Here is a 23818-nt window from a genome sequence, read left to right as displayed (position 1 = left end):
GAGTGACTACAGCTCCATTCTTTAATCTGTGACATGTATGATATTCTGGGTCTTCCTCTTCCTCTTTTTTTCGCAATTCTACCCTCCAGTATGATTTTATTGCCAATATGATTTTGTTCCAAACATTACTGAGAACCAATATTTAGAAGAAAATCTGTGGAGTGAAGTGATTGGTCAATAGTAATTTGATTTAACAATATAAAATAATATAAAAATATCTTGGCGAAACATATTTGTATGAGCTGACTTTGAGTGCACGTCAACGTATATTTAATTGATTTCTTGGTAACTTACGTTTGCACATAAAATCAAAAATATGTTCTATTATCAAAACTATAATACCTACTATACAAAGTGTGACCAGCCCAAGATTTTTTAAATTTCCCGCCAAAAATTTGTGTAATATTCCGGTAGCCAGACTCTACCAACTAACATGCGAGATTTGTCAAAATTGTTCGCAATTAACATTTCATTTCAAATCAATCGTCATCTCGACTGATATTCGGACGGTATAACGGATAACGGTAAAATCAAATTGCTTTTATTCTCAAATATATTTTAAATTTTAATGTAATTATAAAATCGATTATGATAATATTGTTACGCAATTATAACATTTTTACAGATAATAAATTTGTTGTAACAGTTTATTTTAATGCTGGCCGTTATGTGTGGATATTGAAAGCATCATAGATGGTTTTATTTATGATATGTATGGAATTCAATCCTTTAAAGATTCCTACCCGTAACTACACACAACATCTTATGAATTCAGATTCTCGTGTTTAGGTATATGGAATATCATTAGTATTTCTTCAGATAGCTATAAGCGTTAGAGTAATTTCATGGTAATTCCTACTTATACACATAAGTAAGATGGCAGCTCTGTATTGTGAATTTAACGTGTAGATAATTAGATAAGTCTCAGGTTATTATTATTACTAGCAAATTTCCTTTTAAATTTGAAATGATGCATAACCTACTCAGACTTCTAATCTATTATATAAATATATATCTATCTATACAACTGTGTCAAATTACATCATAACTCGTTCAGCCGTTTTTGTGTAACCAGCTAAAAGTAAAGTTTTTTTAAAGTTGAATATAATATTTTCAACACACGTGCTCAAAACGACGATTTTATTCCACCGATTTTTGGCTCTTAATCCTAGAAATTAAACACTCGTGCTTTTTAATTATATTATCCGACCGAGTTAAGAAGGTAACTGATTGCTAATAATATTCATGGACTCGGAGCCTTCTTAATTTGGTTGAGTCATACATTTTTTTTTACCAACTATTAGGTTTCAAATTTCAAATGTTAGTTCAAAGAGATTTTATCACACCAAACATAATTTATAGATAAAATTATCTCGTAAATTACATTAATGAATAAACATAACATTTTATCGATCGGATGGAGATCCGTCGAATAGAAATACGGAAATATTAGCTTTAACATTTTTTTAATTGGCTCTTTGTTGATTTCGTTCGCGCCTTTGCCTTGCGCGCGCATTGGAATCGCGCGTAAAAAAAATAATGCGACAGCCATTTTCCGTATTAGTCATAAAATTGGAATAGTTTTGCATGTTTTTAGTTTATATACTTATTGACGAAAATGTCATTTTCAAGCATTGAAAATGAAAAACACATAAAATTAACATTGCCAGTAATACTAATAGAGGCAAGAGCCGAGAACGATAGCCTTTTACCATCAAAATCGGGTGAATAATAATTGGCGGCATATGAAACTTTTGTTCAAAGGAAAATCAGCAAAAACGCCCAGTCTTTCTTGGAAAACGTGTTGGCAGCTTATTTCAATGAACTGGCGAATAAATGCCTACAAGCCGCTTTGGTGCAATTATTCGATGTTAAAACCGTAAGCCACCATTTTGAAAATAGAAGGTACTTTACTGTTTTGACAAAAAAATACTCATTTATAAGTTTTGTTTTTTCCTCGCCAGTGTGTTGAAAAACTTCCTCTGAAACGCGTGTGCATTGTAATTACTTACCGAATTACCCACATCGGCTTTCTTATTGCGCGCTCGCTTACAACTCACGCGCACAATGTCGCCTCGTGTGTAATGACAATATATAATGACCAACTTAGCACACTTGTATCATAATGTACTATTATTTAATAGTCCAAAATGTATTCTGATAAAAAACTGCCCCTATCCCTCAAACGCCGCCCCAAAGTTCAAATTAGTTTTTTAGCCTCCGCACACCAAGGCCCAGCAGTTTCTATAGCGACCGGAACAAAGTCGTACGCTGGTACCAATTTTTCGTATTTATTATACTCGTATTTGAATTTCGCAGCACTCTCGTCGGCCGCGCCTGCTATTTTGCTAGTAAAGGTGACAGTCCATTTCCAACTGCAGCTGCACTACCGTTGGGACATTACTGGTGCGACATTACTGCAGCGGCCGACTGCTGCTGTTTGCGGCGTGCAGTCGCGGCAGCGTTCGTCAGTTTATTGTCAAAGTCAATGAGTTATGAATAATGTCACTGTCAGACGTATAAATAAAATTACTCATTTACTTATTTGTATATTTGTATTTTTTACGAGAAGAAGTAAGTGACGATAATGCTACATGGTACACGAAAACGAAGAACAGTTTGCCTTTCTACAAGAGTCACAGTCAGTCGAATCGAAGGCAGCTACGCAATATTATTAAAAACCGGCCAAGAGCATGTCGGGCCACGCTCAGTGTAGGGTTCCGTAGTTACTCTTCCGTCACAATAAGCTAAACTGGAGCTTAAAGTGTAATGAATGGTACCTTTCACCCGAGTTAAACAAATAGGCAAATTTGCATAATCAGTACCTAATTAAAGTAAGTCTTTTTACTATGAAGGGAAAACATTTTGCGATAACTCAAAAACAGCTAAACTGATCATGTCCGCTATAGTTTTCATTTAATGTCTTTCTTAAGCTCTACTTCCACGATTTTTTTCATATTTTTTGGACCTATGGTTCAAAAGTTAGAGGGGGGGGGACACATTGTTTTTTTCTTTCGGAGCGATTATCTCCGAATATATTCACTTTATCAAAAAATGTTTCTTGAAAACCCCTATTAGTTTTGAAAGACCTTTCCAACGATACCCCACACTCTAGGGTTGAAGCGAAAAAAAAATTCACCCCCACTTTACGTGTAGGGGAGGTACCCTAAAAAAAAATTAAATTTTTAGTTTTTATTGTACGACTTTGTCGGCTTTATTGATTTATATATCCATGCCAAATTTCAGCTTTCTAGCACTAACGACCACGGAGCAAAGCCTCGGACAGACAGACAGACAGACAGACAGACAGACAGACAGACAGACAGACAGACAGACAGACAGACAGACAGACGGACATGGCGAAACTATAAGGGTTCCGTTTTATGCCATTTGGCTACGGAACCCTAAAAAGCGGCCAAGTGTGAGTCGGACTCGCCCATGAAGGGTTCCGTACCATTTATGACGTATTAAAAAAAACTACTTACTAGATCTGGTTCAAACCAATTTTCGGTGGAAGTTTGCATGGTAATGTATATCATATATTTTTTTTAGATTTTTCATTCTATTATTTTAGAAGTTACAGGGGGGGGGACACACATTTTTTCACTTTGGAAGTGTCTCTCGCGCAAACTATTCAGTTTAGAAAAAAATGATATTAGAAACCTAAATATCATTTTTGAAGACCTATCCCTAGATACCCCACACGTATGGGTTTGATGAAAAAAAAATTTTTTTCTAAATTTTTATGACGTATTAAAAAAAACGACTTACTAGATCTCGTTTGAACCAATTTTCGGTGGAAGTTTGCATGGCAATGTATATCATATATTTTTTTAGATTTTTCATTCTGTTATTTTAGAAGTTACGGGGGGGGGGACACACTTTTTACCACTTTGGAAGTGTCTCTCGCGCAAACTATACAGGTTAGAAAAAAATGATATTAGAAACCTCAATATCATTTTTAAAGACCTATCCATAGATACCCCACACGTATGGGTTTGATGAAAAAAGATTTTTTGAGTTTCAGTTCTAAGTATAACCCCCAAAATTTATTGTTTTTTTTTTTCTATTTTTGTGTAAACATCATAATGCGGTTCATAGAATACATCTACTTACCAAGTTTGAACAGTATAGCTTTTATAGTTTCGGAAAAAAGTGGCTGTGACAGAATCGGACAGAGAGACGGACATGACGAATCTATAAGGGTTCCGTTTTTAGCCATTTGGCTACCCTAAAAACCAGATATTTATGGTGATCGTTTGTTTGCCCATTCAATGAATAGCAATTTAACTTCAAATTGAAGAAATACAACCAAATTACTCGAATTAAATGAATGCAGAGGAGAAATATTTCTTCTCTTAAGGTGAGTTAACATTTTGAAATTATCTTCTCCATCCTCTTGACTAAATGCGTGACCACCGCACACAGAAACCAGACGAGAGCAGGGCTCATGTTGTTGTTGTTGATGTAGAAATCTGCGGTAAACGTCCCCTCAAAAAGCCAGGTAGGCTCTTTTATCCCGGGTTTACTTTATTTCTGCAAAGGGATTCGTGGGTTTCGGAGATGGCGATGCGACACGTGAAAATAAATTCTCCAATGCAGTCTTTCAGTGTTAGAAAAATATTACAGATTTATCTTTCTGAGTTTTCATATGAAACCAATTTTACTTTCTTTAGGTACCTAACAGTGAAGAATAAATGAATAAATTGATTTGTAAGAGCTATAATTGCGCAATTTACACTTAATGCTGTCCAGTTTCCTATTTCAAACTTAGTAAAGCACAAATTTAAATCTTATAATCGCTCTTGTGTTGCAGGTGTCCATGGGCGACGGCACTCGTGGTCGTGGCAGATAGAAGTTTATGACTAGACCATATAAAACTTGATGGGCGAGACAAGAAATCCTTTATGAAGAAAGCTATTTACGTCAGCCAAGGGGCTGATAGAAAGAATATTTAATAAATGTATTGGACGATGGCGCTGCACTGCACTGCACGCTGGGAATAATAAATATTTTCCTCGTGTTGGTGTGATGTGAAAATTTCGTGTTGCACTCTGTAGCAAAGTTTGTTTAACCCTCATGGTTTGAAGCCCCCGCAACTGTCAATACGATTTTATTTTAAAACCGCTGTCTCTTCTCTCGTGGTTCAATTCTTTAATCTTTCTTACGTTTGAGTATCCATATGCTACCATGAGGTGTTAAACAACAACTTTGCCATTTGTATTACCCTAGTAGTAGTAATTACCTATAATACAACTTAATAAGTTGTAGAAAGAAATAACGTGTTTTGTGCAGAAAATGGCTTTTTTATAGGCTAAAAGAAAAACACAGAACATTTTTTTGCCGTATTTGACTAAACATTTTTTGCTCCTCAGGAATGCGTGCTTAAAATCTGACGGGTTTTACCAACCCACGGTGTATATAATATGATATTACGATACTTTCACATTTTATCACGCCAAATTCACTGTGCCACAATATTGTCAACGAGAATTCAGTAATTAATCCTGTTAAATACGAGCATCACTGAACCTCCTAAGCACGCCTCCTACTCCAGAAGTGATACATGCGCGTTGCCGACCCTTTTTTGAAAAAACCTGTACACTTCTTTTTTGAAGAACGCATACTGTAGACCCTCAGAAAAACCTCGGCAGCTCGGAGCTCATACTAAAGCCGGAGCGCCCGCGGGAGGAAATTCCTCTTAAGCCGCACAGTGCGTGACCATTGTGGCCGCTAAAAAATGTAAACTTCTATGGTTTCGTAGTATCCTAACACAAATACAGAGGATACAGTGTAAGCTATTTCATTCGAAAAATTTTCTCAGTCAGACTTTGGAAAAAGAGAGAAAGAGGAAAGAGAGAGGAAATTGCATACGACCACTCCGTTCAGTCTTAGAATCATCGTAGAAATATTATGTTGTGACATTTTTATGTTGTTTATGCTGTGTGTACATGATTGTATGATGAATAACGGTTAGCATACCTACATTCTACGATCTTATTCTAACACATAAATGCGTCCTGCAATTTAGTAGTAACAGTAAAACTTAGTAGTAGTAGTAACATAACAGGAAAAAAAAACACTCATCATTAGTACAAAGGCGAACTAGTTTTCCAGTCTTTGTTGGAGTTTACAACAATGATGATGGCATGTGCTTTTGTATGTAAAGCACAAGCATGGAGTTTGTTTATGTACCAGTATAAACTCTGGTTGTATAGAATTTAAGTTTTCTAGACAGATGTCACACTTGTAAATAAGTCACTCTCTCGTAATCGTTTGCCTGTGCGGATGCACAATACATTTTGGAATTCTTTAATATGGTATTTTATTGAGTAGCAGAGTAGCAGAGCGAAGAGTAAATTTGCTACTCTGATTACCATTTTCCAAAAGTGTGCGCGTGTGTTTCGTCAAATTATTTTCAAATTTATTCGCAAGGGAACAAAAGATGGCAACTGCCAATCAGAATGTTTTTATTGAAAAATTATCCGGAATTCAGAATTATTCTTCTTGGAAATTCATGATGCGAATGGTGCTCATCCACGACGATCTTTGGGATTGTGTGGGCACAACTGAAAATAAAAACGAAGACGCGAAGAAGCAGGAGAAGGCGCTCGCGAAAATCGCCTTGAACGTGCAGCCTTGTGTATTTCCACAAATTAGAAATGCCAAGACGGCTCGCGAAGCGTGGAACAACCTGCAGAAGGCATACGAGGACCGAGGCTTGTCACGACGACTCGGATTGCTTCGCACATTGTTCGCCACCAAATTAAGCGAATGTGCGAGTATGGAAGGCATACGTGAATAAGGTCATGGATACATCGCAACAACTGAGCGACATCGGAGCGGCTTTGGAAGATGACTTCGTGGCCGTGATTTTACTCAGCGGTTTGACCAGCGATTACGACCCGTTAATTATGGCTCTAGAAAATTCGAACATGTCACTGTCAAGCGAAAATGTCAAAGCGAAGTTGCTTCTAGAAAACTCGAGACGCAACGAGAAAAGTGAAGATGTTACGGCTTTAGCAGCTCGAAAAGCACGTAAACCAATTAAGTGCTTCAGATGCAAAAAGAGTGGGCATATCAAGGCGGATTGTCTTGAGAACTCTGACGGCAAAAAGAGTGGCCGGAAAAGCCAGGCGCATCTCACAGCGTTGGCCGCAGGAGTCAAGCGTGACGTTTGGTACGTCGACAGCGGTGCGGCGCAACACTTTTGCAATGATCGCAGTTTTTTATCAGATTTTACAACTGAAAAACCAAAGAAGGTCTATATTGCCAATGGTGAAGCATTACCGACAGCTGGGAAAGGAACTGCTCAAGCTGTGTTAAAGGACAATAGTGTGAGATCTATAAGTAATGTGTACTTAGTTCCTAAATTGTCTGTTAATTTATTATCTGTTAGTGCTATGGATAGGAAAGGTTACGAAGTTGTGTTTCGTTCTGGCGTGTGTACAGTCTTTGACAATGGGGAGGTTTGGCTACAGGTACACTAAGGGATGGTATTTATGAACTTGATGCCATTGAAACTGTTTCTGCCTTGTGTAGCGAGCCATCCTCGCAAGCCATGTCTTTGTCTGTAGGTACAGGTGACAGTGAAGCGATGCCGGCACGTCAACTGAAGGATGACAGTCGTCCTGTTGCCGTGAACGTCAAGCAAGCGCCCCAGTCCCCTGCAACTGGAAGCCAGCCAACGCAACAAATTTGGCACCATCGTCTAGCACATCTGAACACCCGCAGCATGGAGTTACTAAGAAAAGGTATGGTCACAGGTATTTCTTATGACAACAATAATTTTGAGTCGTGTGTTTCCTGTATCTTAGGTAAACAGACTAAGTTGCCTTTTCCGAAGAAATCTGAGACCAGGGCTAAAGAAATCCTTGGGGTAGTTCATAGTGACGTCATGGGACCACTTCCATGCCCGTCCCTAGGTGGAAAAAGATATTTTCTGTTGTTTATTGACGACCTGTCACGAAAAACATTCGTTTATTTTCTTAGGAGGAAGGATGAGGTTTTCGAGATGTTTAAAGAATTCAAAGCTCTCGTAGAAAACCAAACCAATAAGAAAATAAAAGTTCTTCGTAGTGACAATGGTGGTGAATATGTCAATTCTAATTTTCAGAAGTTCCTGAAAAAGCATGGGATTCGACATCAGACCACGGTTCCAAGGTCATCAGCACAGAACGGAGTCGCAGAACGCGCGATCAGAAGCGTTACGGAGAAATCCAGGTGCATGTTACAGGAAGCAGGCTTGAAAAAGGAGTTCTGGGCAGAAGCGGTCAACACCGCCGTCTACCTGAAGAATCGTTCTCCAACTAAGGCTGTGATGGGCAGTACACCGGAAGAAAAATGGACAGGTAAAAAGCAGAATCTGAGTTACCTGCGCATTTTTGGTTGTCAAGCCTATGCCCTTCAGCACAAACGGGACAAACTGGATCCTAAAAGTAAGAAATATATTTTTGTCGGATACTGTGACGAGTCAAAAGGTTATAGATTGATAGATCCGGCGAGCCCGAAGAATGTCATAAAAGCTAGAAATGTCACTTTTCTAGAACATGCTTTTTGGAATGACACTTCATCGGATGAGGATGACAGTTCACGTTACACTCAGATTGGTTTGTTTCCGAATAATGTAACTGTCACTGATAATGTTGCAACCCGCCTTACCCGATTTACCCCAAGAGCCCGCAGAAATATCTAACGAAAACTGTCAAGATAGCAGCGTCATTACGATAGATGATTCTGAGAGCAGTAGTGAGACCCCAGATGACCCTGCGGATGAGACGTATGTCCCAGGAGATTCCACACTCGAAGACTACGAGAACTCAACGGATGAAACTAGTGAGTTTGAGTCGGCCAGTGTAGCACGCACTGTATGCAGTGACACGGGGGACCCTCAGTCTGTTCGCGAGGCACTGAATGGCCCGGAAGCAAGTAAGTGGAAAGCCGCGATGGCGGAAGAGTATAAATCTTTCATCGATAATAAGTGTTGGACTCTGACTGATCGCGATACGAAGCAACGGCCTGTCAAATGCAAGTGGATCTTTAAAAGAAAGCTTGGCCTCCACGGGGAAATACTGAGGTACAAAGCGCGCCAAAAATACGGTATTGATTACGAAGAAACGTTCTCTCCTGTAGTAAGATATTCTACTATACGTACGTTACTAGCCTTAGCAACGGAACATAACATGAATATCGAGCATTTGGATGTAAAAACGGTGTTTTTAAATGGAGATTTAAAAGAAACCGTTTTTATGGAGCAGCCAGAGGGCTACAAGATCAAAGGCCAAGAAGATAAAGTATACAAGTTGAATAAGGCCATATACGGACTGAAGCAAGCTTCGAAGTCTTGGTATGAAAAAATAAATGGCGTTTTGACGAGCAAAATGAAATTCAAACGTTTATCTTCCGAACCTTGCGTTTATGTCAAGTCAAGCGGGAAATCTATGATTATAATTGCGCTCTATGTTGATGACATAATGCTATTTTCTTCAGCTGATTGCCGAGATACGGCAGGAATCAAAGAAGAATTGAAGAAGGCCTTCGAAATCAAGGATTTAGGGCCAGCACACCACATTCTTGGAATGAGGCTTTGCAGACAGAACAATGAAATAACTCTAGACCAGTCAAGCTATATTAAGAAGGTGCTAGAACGATTTCACATGTCAGATTGCAAACCTGCGCGAACACCTATGGAAACAGGTCTGAAGCTCGTGAAATCGACAAAAAAGGATTGTACGCACGACTACAGAGGCCAGATAGGATGTCTGATGTACATAGTGGTATGTACGCGACCCGATATTGCGCACGCTGTCAGCTCGCTCAGCCAGTTTAACGACGCGTATGACGAGACTCACTGGAAGGCGGCGAAACGCGTTCTTCGCTATCTGAAAGGTACGCTTAATAATTATTTAACTTTTCAGAAGTCAGGGTTGGATATCGTCGCATATGCTGACGCCGATTTTGCGTCAAATGAGGTCGATCGCCGATCTTATACCGGTTACGTCTTTAAGATTGGAAATTCTACCATCTCTTGGGAGAGTAGAAAACAAAAGACAGTCGCTCTTTCAAGCACAGAGGCCGAATATATGTGTCTGTCAGATGCTTGTAAAGAGGCTCTTTTTCTACGCAAGTTTCTGTTCGAAATTTACGGGGTACAGTATAGGATTACTTTGTTTAATGACAATCAGTCTGCGCTGAAGTTGTGCACCAATTCTATGTACCACGCCAGAACGAAACACATTAACGTAAGACATCATTTCATCAGGGATATCGTTGAGGACGGTACAGTAGTTTTAAAATACTTGTCTACTGATGAAATGGTGGCCGATGTTTTAACGAAACCATTGGCAAAGGAAAAACACGATAAGTATGTATACTTATTTTTATCTTTGAATAAATGATATGATTGTTCTAAGCAGTAGGTATACTTGCGGAAGTATAGTTTGTTTTAGATCCGTTACATGTATGTTTTGACTATTTACAGTTTATATGCGACGGATACTTTGATAAATTTATACTTTTGCTATGTTTTTGCTGTTGTAATGTTTTATTGTTTTTAGACAGCAGATGTGTCTTGCTTAGATTATTTATTGTGTTTAATGTGTGTAATGTGATTTACATGAGTTTATATTGGTTCAAGGGCCAGTGTTGGAGTTTACAACAATGATGATGGCATGTGCTTTTGTATGTAAAGCACAAGCATGGAGTTTGTTTATGTACCAGTATAAACTCTGGTTGTATAGAATTTAAGTTTTCTAGACAGATGTCACATTTGTAAATAAGTCACTCTCTCGTAATCGTTTGCCTGTGCGGATGCACAATACATTTTGGAATTCTTTAATATGGTATTTTATTGAGTAGCCCACGGATTTCCATCAGTCTTTTCCCTAATATCGGTCATGTAAATAATTTATATATACATACATACATAGCTACTATCTACTTATTGCCTACCATGAAAATCTTAATTTGAAAATCGTATATTTGCCTCTCTATCGCTCTTGCCCTAGCTTATAGCTGTTCTCGGAAAACTATGAAAAAAGGAGAGAACAGTTTATTTAATGAATTTATCAGGAAACATTAAAAATAAAACAATAAGAGCAACGCCAAGATACAGAGGAACTACCGCGAAACACAGAAACTATCGGGGTTGTTTATCCGCGGGTGTAATATACTCCTTAGAATGTAGTGGTTATTATCCTCTTTGCTTAGAGCTACTAATATATGTGACCAAAGACATTTCTGTAAAGGCGAAAGATTTGACTTGGATGAGCACCAAACACTAAAAATCACCATGCTACGTGCAGTTGGTTATGGAATTTGACAATAACACCGACGCAATCAGGCCGCTGCAGCACTGTCGGAGCAGTAGTGCAGCTGCGGTCGGAAATACGTTAAAATTACCATATTAAGTGCAGTCGGTCTTGTCATTGATTCTACTATGGAAATTGACAATAACACCAACGCGTTCAAGCCGCTGCAGTAATGTCGGAGCAGTAGTGCAGCTGCAGTCAGAAATGGACTGTCACCTTAAGGGTGATGTGGGAGGGGGCAAATTATATATAAATAGCATGTTACCTTTGCTTCTTTATTGCCGACAAATGTGCGTTGTGGCTCATAGTTCAGCGGTTGCTTCTCGGGGCGCGGGTAAGGCGACGCGCAGCACTGCACGCGCCCCAGGTGCTGTAGCCCGTGCGAGCTCTGCCACAACCCTACAGCTATCCGTGTATATAAAACCTGCCAACAAAAGAAACATTGTTTTTTTTTTTATCAAAAAAAAAAAAAGCTTTTTCCCTTCTTTCCGTATCCTTGATTTGTCGTTAGTGCCAAAGATTGAATTACTCGCATAATTATTCGAGTAACAAATTCCAGTTTGATACAAAATTATTATTATTATTATTTTTTACTTATTCATTTTCTTTAATTAATATATTTTACCCATTTTTGGCAGGTGCACGGTCAATCAGTCATGGGACTCACAAATTAACTTACCTACCACTTTGTTTCGAAGCGCACACGAATAAAGTTAGAGTTAACGGTTGGCTTAGGCTGCGGTTTACGGTAAGTAGAAGTACGTCTAGTGGATTAAAGCTAGTGAGATAATTAAGGAAAAAAACTAACATCGCCCAACTAGCAAAAACACGCTTACAACAGTCTCAAGACTACAATTTTTTCGCTCTTATATTGATTTTATATCATCGTATAAGCCCGGATTTGGGCACAAATTATAAGCGTATTTATTTTAATATCGTTCTAATATCAGTCTAATTGAATGCTGTTTGCGTTTACAGTAATTTTCCCAAAACTAATTTAAGCTACCTCAGGCTAATATCGCTTTTACATAAGTATCTTGTAAGCCTAAATAAACTTATTTTGATTTTTTGGAAGATCACACAGAGTTGAAACATTCTATTTGTAAAGTATAAGTGTACGAATAAAATTAACTGCAGCGTGACAAAAAAAAAGTGTAAATATTTATCAAACTGTTTATGAATTATGTTTAAATATAATAACGTGCTCGTTATCATCGTGTGTGTTCATGTTTTACGGTAAGTATTCACGTGGGAAAATATTATTTACTGTAAAGTAAACCCTGTTTTACGCTTCAAACTTCATGCGCCTGATCAAATATGGGTATTTGTATCCTCTTATAATTATTTTATTTATTTATTTGTATTGATAGTGAGCCATTGCTGTAGGTGTATTTTTCAAGCGCACTATTAGAGTATTTTAAGATTATTTACACTAACTTTGGCATTCTGAATACAAATGATATGGCCATGTTGAATTAAGTAGGGTTTCTTGCTTTACTTAGTAAAACCCTTAACATATTTGTTTATCCTTACTTGATTACTAGACACATACTAATAAACTAAATGTCTTTTTATTTAAGTGACAAGGTTGTTGATGCGAAATGGTTAAATTTATGGATTCCCAAAATCGATTTAAGATCAAACCATCTTATATTGAACTTGTCTTGTGTGATTTAGTATCCTGATCCTATATCACTCCAATATCTTACTAAAGTGCCGCTGTTGTTCTTATTATAGCTTTAAATAAGATCAAAAACGTACGTACTTACAGTGTCCTTATGCTATGCTGATATTAGCCTTACATTCTTACAATAGCATTTAGAAAGTCTAATATAAAATCAAATGAACTTAGAGAATGGGGATATAAGACCAGGTACTCTCAAGATCAATGAGACTTCGTTAATGTTATTGTAGGAGCAAGAGGCTTATAATAGTATTATGCTATGCTGATATTAGTCTTGCATTCTTACAATGGCATTTAGAAAGTCTAATATAAAATCAAATGAACTTAGAGAATGGGGATATAAGACCAGGTACTCTCAAGATCAATGAGACTTTGTAAATGTTGTTGTAGGAGCAAGAGGCTTATAATAGTATTATAAAATGCTCTTATAAACATATATAAGACTAGGTAATAAGACTGACCTTACTAAAGTCTGTCCTAGCTTGTCTAAGACTCATATAAGAGCGATTGTTATTCCAAAACAATAATAAGAGCGCTATAAGCTCACCACTCTTATAAAGTGCGCAATTTGAGACTTTTTTGCTTGTTGGGCGTTGCTTTCGTCCGAACACTTTTAGGCTTATTTTAAGCTATGCACGGATAACGGTATTTAATAGCTGATATTATGCCTCTTGCAATGACTTCTTTTACCTAATTTGGAATTGGAATTTATCCCCTGTACTGACTCCCTAGTTCACCATCTCATCCACTTTAGCTTTTACCGTAGCGCTAAATAACACCTCGTATTATTCTTAGGTCCCAGTATTTGAATAACATTTTGGGGACATTAATGGAAATATGCCTACAGCTTTCACTTTTGTTTGAATAATTATGTGTCGTTTCCAAGCAGAAAGTCCCACTTTGTCGCCTGCAATAAGGACGTTTTGACAGGTTATTCGTGTTGCACAAGCAAATCTCGGCCTCATGGTTAGCGACGTGGTAAGTAGACTTTGACACATATAAGATATAAGAATAAGAACAGCAGTGGCTTTCCTTGTCGTCAATTTATGAGGCTTGTTAAGATAATATTGTATTTTTTTTAAAGCGGTCTATTTATTTTTTATTGACTTAAAAGTTCAAATTACACACATTATACTCTGTATCTTTAGGTATTTAAATAAAAGTAAACAAACAATTCTTACGATTTCGGGTAGTAATAACATTTATTGGTTAACCAACCAAATACTATTACAAAACCGCCTGGATATGTCACTGAACGAGCTGACTTTAACCTACATTATTTGATCATGTAATGTTTTCATCTACGCTCAACTGGCTTAAGGAGCCATTTGAGAGTAGATTTTGTTTACATTCATTTAAATATCTAAAGATAGGTACAGAGTGTAGGTAGTTATTTAACTAATTAAGTCATGCTTAACTAAAATATAGAGAGAAAGATAAGGATAACTAACTCAGATTATTTAGCAAAAAAGAAACAGTTTTGAATAAGAATTCATTTTATCAAACCCTTCAGAATATTACATGTAACAAAATAATTTTCTTATTCTAGGTAGTTAGACAGCGACGTAAAGAAAGATAGATACTGGCTAAGTGCGTGTCGGTCCACAGATAAGGAAGGGCTCCATGCCCAGGAAATATAACATGTTAAGGATGACTCACGCTAGACCGGGCCGGGGCCGGGCCGGAGCTTCCGGCGGTTCGTTGTCTATGGAAAGCACCATGTGATCACCGATCAGCCGTCATAGAGAATGACGTGTTGGACGCTCCGGCCCGGCCCTGTCCCGGTCTAGCGTGAGTCATCCTTTATACGAAACAAACAACATGTTAAAAAAAAAGTAGTTTGAAAGTAAAAGTATTTTATATATTTTAACGTCTAAACACGAATTTCATCAACTAACTCTCATTTTTAATGTTAAATAAAAATAAAAAGGAATTAATAATTGAATTTGACATGAATAGTAGGTATAATTATTACAATTTTAATGTAATTACTGAATTTGACTATCAACTAAATTTAATTGTTTAATTTTTTTTATTACCTGTTAACTAGTTTTGGTTATTATTTCGATGTATGTGTTGCATGTAAGCACTACCTCCTAAATGTAAGTACTTGTAATACTAACAATGTTATGGACCTATGCATTCTGAAATAAATAAATAGAAATTGAATTAAGATATACTTAGGTACTTAAAACATTTCAAATAAAACGGCTGCGACATACGGACGAATAGACAGACTTTACAAAACTATAACGGGTTCTTTTTCGGCATTTTTGCTAAGTAACCCTAAATTGTTCGATACGCAATGTGCGAACGGGTAGATTTTGTTGGCTAAGGGCTTTGATTACTTGTCAACAACATGATGACAATCTAATAAACGAGTCACCAAGAAAATATTTGTCTCTCAATAATAGATACATTACCCCAAAGACAGGGAAATATAAAACTGGCGATGGAGTGAGTATCACATAACAGGGAAGATAAACGTATGTGAGTGCTTACTATTAACTGGTCATCTATCCTTGGCCTGGCTAAATTACGTAATGTAAATTCCTATTTTATACTATGATTGGTTTTCCGTTTGAAGACTGAAGGACTCGAAACGCGACTGGTGGTATCAAATCAATGTATCGGCATACAAGTGTATTAATGAATAATAGTGTAACATAATTAAGTTTACAGAATATATGGTGCTACTTTCCCGCACACGTGCGGGAATGAACACTTCCCGTGCATGTGTCGAATCTATAAAGAGCCATATGTACTGTAAAAAATTGTGCGATACACGTGCAAATAGGTAATTCGCAACTCGTGTCGATTTAAAACACGACCGAGGGGAGAGAGGAGATTTATCACCACTCGTTGCGAATTTCCTATTTTCTGCACTGGCATCGTAAGTAACTATTATCTAACATCTTATAATTTTGATATGACACATAAATGTTATGTGAAATAACAAGTTCGTAAATAATATTAGTAGTTAGGTAAGTATAAATAATTTATAGCAAGAATCGAAACACCTTCTTACTTAAAATTAATAAAGCAATTTACTATGAAAATCGTAAAGCGTCCATTGTACAGGTAGACTTAGCAACGGGCACATATTGCAGTGCATCGAGATTTAATTTTAGTTTTAGTGAGATGTTGGAAACTTACGCGGCAGTAGTGCACATAATAAGTTAATTATTGGAAACTTGATTACCTACGAGCTTTTTTATTTGTTTTTATTTTCAATTGGATGGATTCGACCTTGAAACTATAGCATGAGCATCGCCGACAGTTTGAAAACCTTTTTTTTAAAGAAAAAACCGCCGGGCGAAAATTTTTAACGCCATCAGCAGTCAGGAAAATCGTAACTTCGATAGAATGCTGTCGTTATATCCAGGCTGACTGCCAATGCCCCACTTTGACTTACAACGAACAAAGCCCACCCTATGTGTGAAACACCTACACTGGAAGATCACCAAGCGAGGAGCTGTAGGGATATTCTTCTAAGTATGTAAGGAGCTTATAAATAGTTTTAATTAGATTTACGAATATCACGAGTTCACGAGCCTTAGAGAGAAGGGAGCGGTATAAACGATATTTGTACATTTAGTTGGTAGATAGCAATTTTGGTGATTCAATAGTAAATAAGTATAACGTATTCTATGAGCCCTAGGGCATATTTTTAAATAAAAATGGGTTATTATAGATATACATTCGCATACAGCAAGTGCTCCGTTCTAAAGCCTAAAAGTAATTTTATACGGAGGACGTTGCATTTTGCAAAATCTACGGGTGCTTTAGCATAGTCAGTTACCCGTACGTGCTCTAGAGATCCAAGATGATCGTTATTTATGTCCTACGTTACACACAGCTGACTATAAATGACAACACCAAAGGATCAGCTACCTAAATATTTCACGTAAAATTTTGTCTCAGGTCTAGTATAACTTGATGCTGCGATTTACTAACAAAAATCTCATTTTATACGCCTTGTGAAAAACAACATATGTAGATTTATCTATATTGTCAATGTCGGGAACTTTATTAGGTACAATACCTATGTATTGGTATAAATATATGTATAGGACCCCTGAGGGGATCGTGAGATGATTAGCTTCTAGTTGTTATATGTATTATTCAATATTGGTTTCTCTCTTTATATATCTATATATAAACATATACGATATTCGTTTATAAATTCACGAACAATAAGCGTGACATTGTATTAATTATATTAATTTTGTATTGTTAAGATCCTGCTTACTTAGTCCGTAGAGTCTAATTACGTAGATAGCGTTTTTTAGCGGGTATTATTCATTTAAAATATGTCTTTCTAAGTTGTTGTACAAACATAGGTACAGTTGCTAACTGTTACGTTGGGAAATAATACGAATTATTATGTTGAGTTTGCTACTTGACCATTCGGCGAAATGAAATGATGTGAAAAATTGCTTGGGAAATGACATTCGGCATAATAATTTTCGGCAATTATTTAGGGAATCCGATCTGTAATTTAAACGTAGGTACAAATAAATAAATAGTAAATATCACTATTATATTTTTTATCTACACACATATCATAAACCCTCTATGATGCCTTCAAAATCCGTAAATAATGGCCAACATTACGATAAACAGTTTTTTCTAGTCCCGTACTTTTATTTGTCATTTAAAGGGTCGTGCACACATCTTTAAAACCCTATAGCTGTCAAGATAAGTCTTTAGTCTATTCCCCAAAAACGTATTTGTGCATACAAGCAGTATCTTTTTGGCACTTTTCGATACTTCATGTAATGACCACTTAAAAAAATATTGTATGAAATACATTGTTGCCAACCTTATTTTAAATGTCATCTCTGACAAATTAGTGAACCATAGACAAGTTTTTTTAATTTCATTCATTCATTTTCCCGCCCGTACCCTCCATTCTTTGCTACTTCTTGAATGTGGTTATTGTGGTTGTCGAAACTTTTGTGTTAAAAAACAGCGTGTCTTTCAAGTTGGAGGGTTTCAAGTTTCAAGTAAACATTACTGCGGTATGGATGAAGACGAACACTTAGTGTCTACGCCTGAAGAAATATCAGTGATGGCCCAAGAACTAAAAATTTACTGCCTTCAAAATCACGATAGATGACATGGAAAATATATGTTAAATTTACAATTTTATTTCAAAGTAAGTGCTTGGTCGTAGAAAAAGTATTGTATGCAACGTTGTTTAACTGACTCAAAAAATACTCGTGGCGTCTTTATTGAGGCGAAGCCGAAAATTGTTACTCACGCCACTCGCCTTTTTAGGGTTCCGTAGTTTGACCTCTCTTAAACAATAGTTCCATAAAATACAATTGTTACAACAAATTTCTTATCTGCTATAATGTAGTTATAGCTTCATAACTACATCAAAATCGATTTGGTTATGCATTCAAATTTGGAACATCTCTGAAAACAAAAGCAATTCGATTTGACCTCTATTCTAATATCAGTCGAGATGCCTTTTTGTTCGAAATGAAATGTCAATTGCATACAATTTTGACATATCTCGAATGTATCGAATGATACGGAAATAGGCCCCCGACTCTAGTTTATTTGACGTACAGTTTATCTTTTAACTAGTTTTAAGTATAAAATTAATATGTTTTGTTGTTTTTAAGGTAACTATAGCAACAATTTCGTGTAAAATAAGCGATAAAAATATTTCGGTGACGCCACCACATATCCGCGAGTTCCGCCAAGAGAGCAACGATGTGGCAATTTGCAACTAATTTGGGTTAGTGAATATTTCATAGAAAGTTTATAATATGTGTGTAGATAAAATAGTGTATGTAACTACATAATTAGGCATTAAAACACTCGTATGATCTTATTAAAAAATTCACTTTGTTCGTTTCTTAAACTCACACTCGTGTATTTTAATGCCTTTTATTATGTAGCAGTCACATAAACTACTATAACAGTATCGAAACGCACGCATGTCAGCTATGACAGACAGTGGCAGTTAGTTGTCTATCCACTATAAAGTTTAGTGCACAGAAAATGCTACTCCTTAGTGAAGAACCTCACGGTTTAGGTGGAGTTAAGTCTTATGTCAATCCTATAAAGACGTTGACGATCGCAAAGCTTTTTAAAAATAAATAAATTGAATCACTATTTATTATATGTACATTATGGTCTACAATACACCGTGTTTTTATTGAATTCCGTTAACTCCGGGATATGGGTAAGTATGTTTAAGGAAACTAAATGACATAGTAAATTTAAAAAAAAGATTTTTTTAAATAATCTTTTTTTTTTTTTTTTTTAGTAATTCAATGGTACATGAAGCGTTGTTGAAACACGGGCATTACATTTAATTCAACCAAACAATTGAAAACTGTAACATACTCGTATCAATGTAATCTCGAACATCGATCGTCCGAGATAGTACTTATGTTTAGTAGGAAATGTACACACACGTACTAAACACTAATCAATATGTAAACAGGCCATAAGGCAAGTGTATACGCTCGTAAGGGCCTTATAAGATAAAAATAAATGATTGATTATCTCCGAAATAGAGTTAATTAGAATACCGGTGTCTTTGAGAAAGTTACTCAATTTAAGCTCAGGAATGCACCATTGAAATTAACGGAAATAAATAAAACACGGTGTATAAATGCGATGGGCCCAAAATCGACGGTCTAATTTGTTTTAATGGCTTTCTAAAGAATAACTTGTTGTGTTAACTTGTCTTGTTGGTGTCAATTATTATTTACTTTGGTACATTTACAAAATATCATAATAACCACATAGTCATGTTCATGGAGATGAGATGATTCTTTTGGTTCAATTATGCCAAATGAATCCAAATGTAAACTATGATTTATTTTTTAGATTTTTTCAACCGGGCCTTTGCCGCAGTAGAAAGGTCGTGAAGTTCCTACAGACCGTATGGAAGGTAGAGGCAAGGAACAGAATCTCCTTAGGCAGAACTGTTGCAAAAGTGTCCAGCTGTCAGCTATAAATAATAGTTTCAAATCTCTCCAGAGTAGCGCTAGAGTAGCTAAGAACCTAGGCGTTATTGACGGAGTGAAGTGCGCTGTCTATGATTCGATTTTTTTCTCTAGTATTCTAGGTATTGTAGCGCCACCTATTTATGGTTTTTTGTCGGACACTTCTTGGTATATGGAGATTCTGTTCCTTGCCTCTACCTTCCATATATAAACCGCTAAATGAACAGTAAAATAGATTCAACAGATATGTCAGAATTAATTAGAAAGATGAAGGAATGAACATTAAATTTATGATGTCGTTTATCATCAAATTGTACTAGATTGGAGACTTGGAACTCCGGTAGCCGTCTAAGAAGTGTAACGTTCTTACGGTAGATGTCGCCTCTAGACCCATATGGTGGAAAAATTTGCTGCCTAATAGCATCGTTCGCAGATGTTTTTGCTTGTTTAAAAAATAATATGTAGTTTATTTTTCTATTTGTAAATGGTTGATACCTCTTGATCAGTATATTAATACTTTAACGTAAGAACGAGCTTCGCCAATGAAAACCGGGAAAAGCTAAAAAAACACAAACTGGAAGTAGTCGACCTGTAGGACAGTCACGTTCGTAGTTCAAACTCATTGTCCGAGATCTAATTTAAAATAATATTAGTGCAAGTAACTGGAGGTGTACGCCAAAATAATAAGGAGGACAATTGATGAAGTAGGTAGGTATTTATGAAGTAACTAAGCTATTTTTAAATCATAAAGCTACCTATGCAGTACCTAACTATAACATTTTAAAGAGCTATAAATGTACACAGGTTTTAGTTTCACGTTCATTTTCGCTTCATTACTGCACTAATATGGGCCTCAAATGTAACGTGAACCGAGTTCTAGGTCGTTAAACGACCGGTTGACTCGCCTGGGGATCTCTCGCTGTAAGTATATAATAAGCACTGAAATTGAGTAAATATTACTGCGGTCTGTATTACCATTTATTACAATATTCGGTTGAGGACCGGTTGTTTAAGCTGTAAGTAGAGTTTAACGTATACTCGCACAACATCAAATCTCCAAATAGAATGAATATTCAGATAATATCATAACGTTCCTATAATATATTCAGAAACGATAAACAAACGGCCTATACTAACAAACCTGTATCTGAAGGTACATCGTAATTTTAACTGTATTGATAACCGATATTAAAAATTAAGATTTCGAAATGGAGTGTCAATTTCAACCAATTTTGACAAATTTCGCATATTACTTGACATCGAACGATATGGCAGTTGGCCCCGACTATAGTATTTAGCAATAAAGTATTGTTTGTTTCTATTAATACTATTTTTATTTTATTCTTTTCATAACTAGTACAAAATTACGGTCTTCACTTCTCTTCAAATACTCGTACATTTCTTATTAAATACTAATCTTGGAAAATGATCAATTGTGTCTACGTGGCTGAAAATACCTTAACGAGAATTTCTTGATTATTAGTTTATTCTCAACATCATTTTCTAGTAAACCCAAAGATTTAAAAGTAGCTATTAATTATCATTAAAAACCTTAGCATAAACAGAGCCCCTACAAGTAATTAGGTTGTAAAACAAGACAACAAATAATATTTTAAGTAAAATACGTGGATTAAGAAGATTGGGGCCGAGCCCCAGTAGAAAATTAAAATTGCTTGAATAGAAAATGAAACGTAGGACAACCAGTGAAACTGTAAACTCGGAATAAGTATATAACTGTTAATCATCTCAAAAAAAATGTTGGATCAAATAAAAGTTAATGATATACAGGGCGGGCAAAATTTATTGCATTTTTTTTTTTCATAAATATATTATTCAGGGTTGGCAATTGTATATGCCTACCTCTAACAGCAAGCAATGTTTTCTTAAATGTTTGTGTTGTTTAAAACACGTTGTTTGCTCGATTAATTTCTAGAAAACGTGACAGTGGTTAGCACCCAAATCCCCCAAATTTTGCATCTTCTGACTTATTTCTGTTGGGCTATCTAAAATAACGTGTCTATGCTAACAAGCTGATGAAATTTAAACAATTAAAACTGATTATTCGACACAAATTTGGTAGGTAACGCCGAAAATGTGCGAAAATATGCTGAAATATGCGATGATAAAGGGCTTACATTTGCCTGCTAGGTGGATATATGTCAGACATTATGTTCCGCTTGTATTTTCCAACCCTGAATAATATATTTTTAAAGCAATACTTAATAATAATAATCTTTGAACTTAATATAGTTAAAATTTAATAACAAAATGTATAATACTTCTTATTTGCCCATCGTGTATATATAGGACCTTGAGAGCACTTGACCTCCATGTATTTATATTTAGCGAATAAATAGCTGCAGGGAAAACGTCGATTTGTGTGTTCTTACCGAACCATGCTAGCCTAACTATAGTACCAAATAAATACATTATTGAAATTTGGCGTCGCTTCTGTCAAATCCGTTTGCCAGAAATTGCTTAAAAGCAAAGGAAAATAAAATAATATTTTATAACCTTATTCTTTATTATATAGAATCTTGCACATTAGGAGAATTCGCGGTTATTTTACCTCGCATTATAGCTCCGTAAACAGTTCGCTTCAGATATTTTTTAAAATAAACACATGAGTAATGAATAATGATGTCGTGATTCAGATTCTTCTCATAGCTAATTTCAGGCATAAATGTCGGATGTCTTGTCTACGCAAGTACCTCCATAGATGCACTCTATTTCGTCTTACTTGGCGGAATCAAAATCGGGTATCAACACTATCAACGCGTTTGAGATGTGGTGTTGGCACCGGCTTTTACGGATACCTTGGACAGCTATGCGTACTAATAAGCACATATTGGAAGAGCTACGCATAAAACGCCGGTCATCAACAATATGCCTAACCTAACCATATACTTCGGACATCTCTCACGCCTCTCCCCGGATAGCCTAGAGAGAGTTATTATGACGGGCAAAGTTGAAGGCACCAGACCTCAGGGCCCTCCCCATACTAGATGGTGTGCTCAAATCACTGCAACTATGCAATTAAACTGCACGAGGCCATGCGCTTGGCGAGGAATAGAAGCCTATGGAGGAATCTGGTCTTCAACAGAAGGACATGATGTCACGATCCTCAGCATTGAGGGACTGACTGAAGAAGAGGAAGTGGAATCAAATCGCACTAATCTTTGCAGAGTGTCATCGCCCATAGCCATCGGACATGTTTGCCGCAAAAAAAATTTAGATTGCGCTTTTAATTTTCAAAATCTTAAAGGTTTTTATCATAGCCTTTTTATCGCTGGTTGCAATGAGCGCCAAGGATGATATTTTCTTATTACCTTCTAAAATATCTAAACCTCCCGGCAATGAAATGAAATGACGAAACGAAACGAAACGAAACGAGACGAGACGAGACGAGACGAGACGAGACGAGACGAGACGAGACGAGACGAGACGAGACGAGACGAGACGAGACGAGACGAGACGAGACGAGACGAGACGAGACGAGACGAGACGAGACGAGACGAGACGAGACGAGACGAGACGAGACGAGACGAGACGAGACGAGACGAGACGAGACGAGACGAGACGAGACGAGACGAGACGAGACGAAACGAAACGAAACGAAATGAAATGAAATGAAATTTATTATTAATAACAGAGTTACAGGTCACCACATTTTAAATATCACAATATTAATAATATTTATACAATAGTATATAAATTAATTACATTAGTTTAATACATTTTAATTGTAATAAATGCAAATCTCAGTATGTTTTTGGTTTAAATATTTATAGGTAAATCGAAGAAATCTTGATAATTATAAAATAATTCTTGCGACAACCAATTTTTTAGTC

General features: G+C 36.4%; 1 protein-coding gene across 2 annotated transcripts in view; it reads right to left on the bottom strand.

Annotated features, from left to right (window-relative positions):
* Positions 1-23818, bottom strand: part of LOC133517749 (trissin receptor) — a 205105-nt gene that overhangs the window by 5114 nt on the left and 176173 nt on the right. For both annotated transcript variants that reach the window (XM_061851142.1, XM_061851141.1), the window contains one exon: positions 11575-11733. In XM_061851142.1, coding sequence (XP_061707126.1) covers positions 11575-11733 — 159 coding nt within the window. The remainder of the gene's footprint in view (positions 1-11574; positions 11734-23818) is intronic.

Source organism: Cydia pomonella, chromosome 5, assembly GCF_033807575.1.
Source record: "Cydia pomonella isolate Wapato2018A chromosome 5, ilCydPomo1, whole genome shotgun sequence".
Lineage (NCBI taxonomy): Eukaryota > Metazoa > Arthropoda > Insecta > Lepidoptera > Tortricidae > Cydia > Cydia pomonella.
This window is presented reverse-complemented; position numbering and strand designations above follow the sequence as displayed.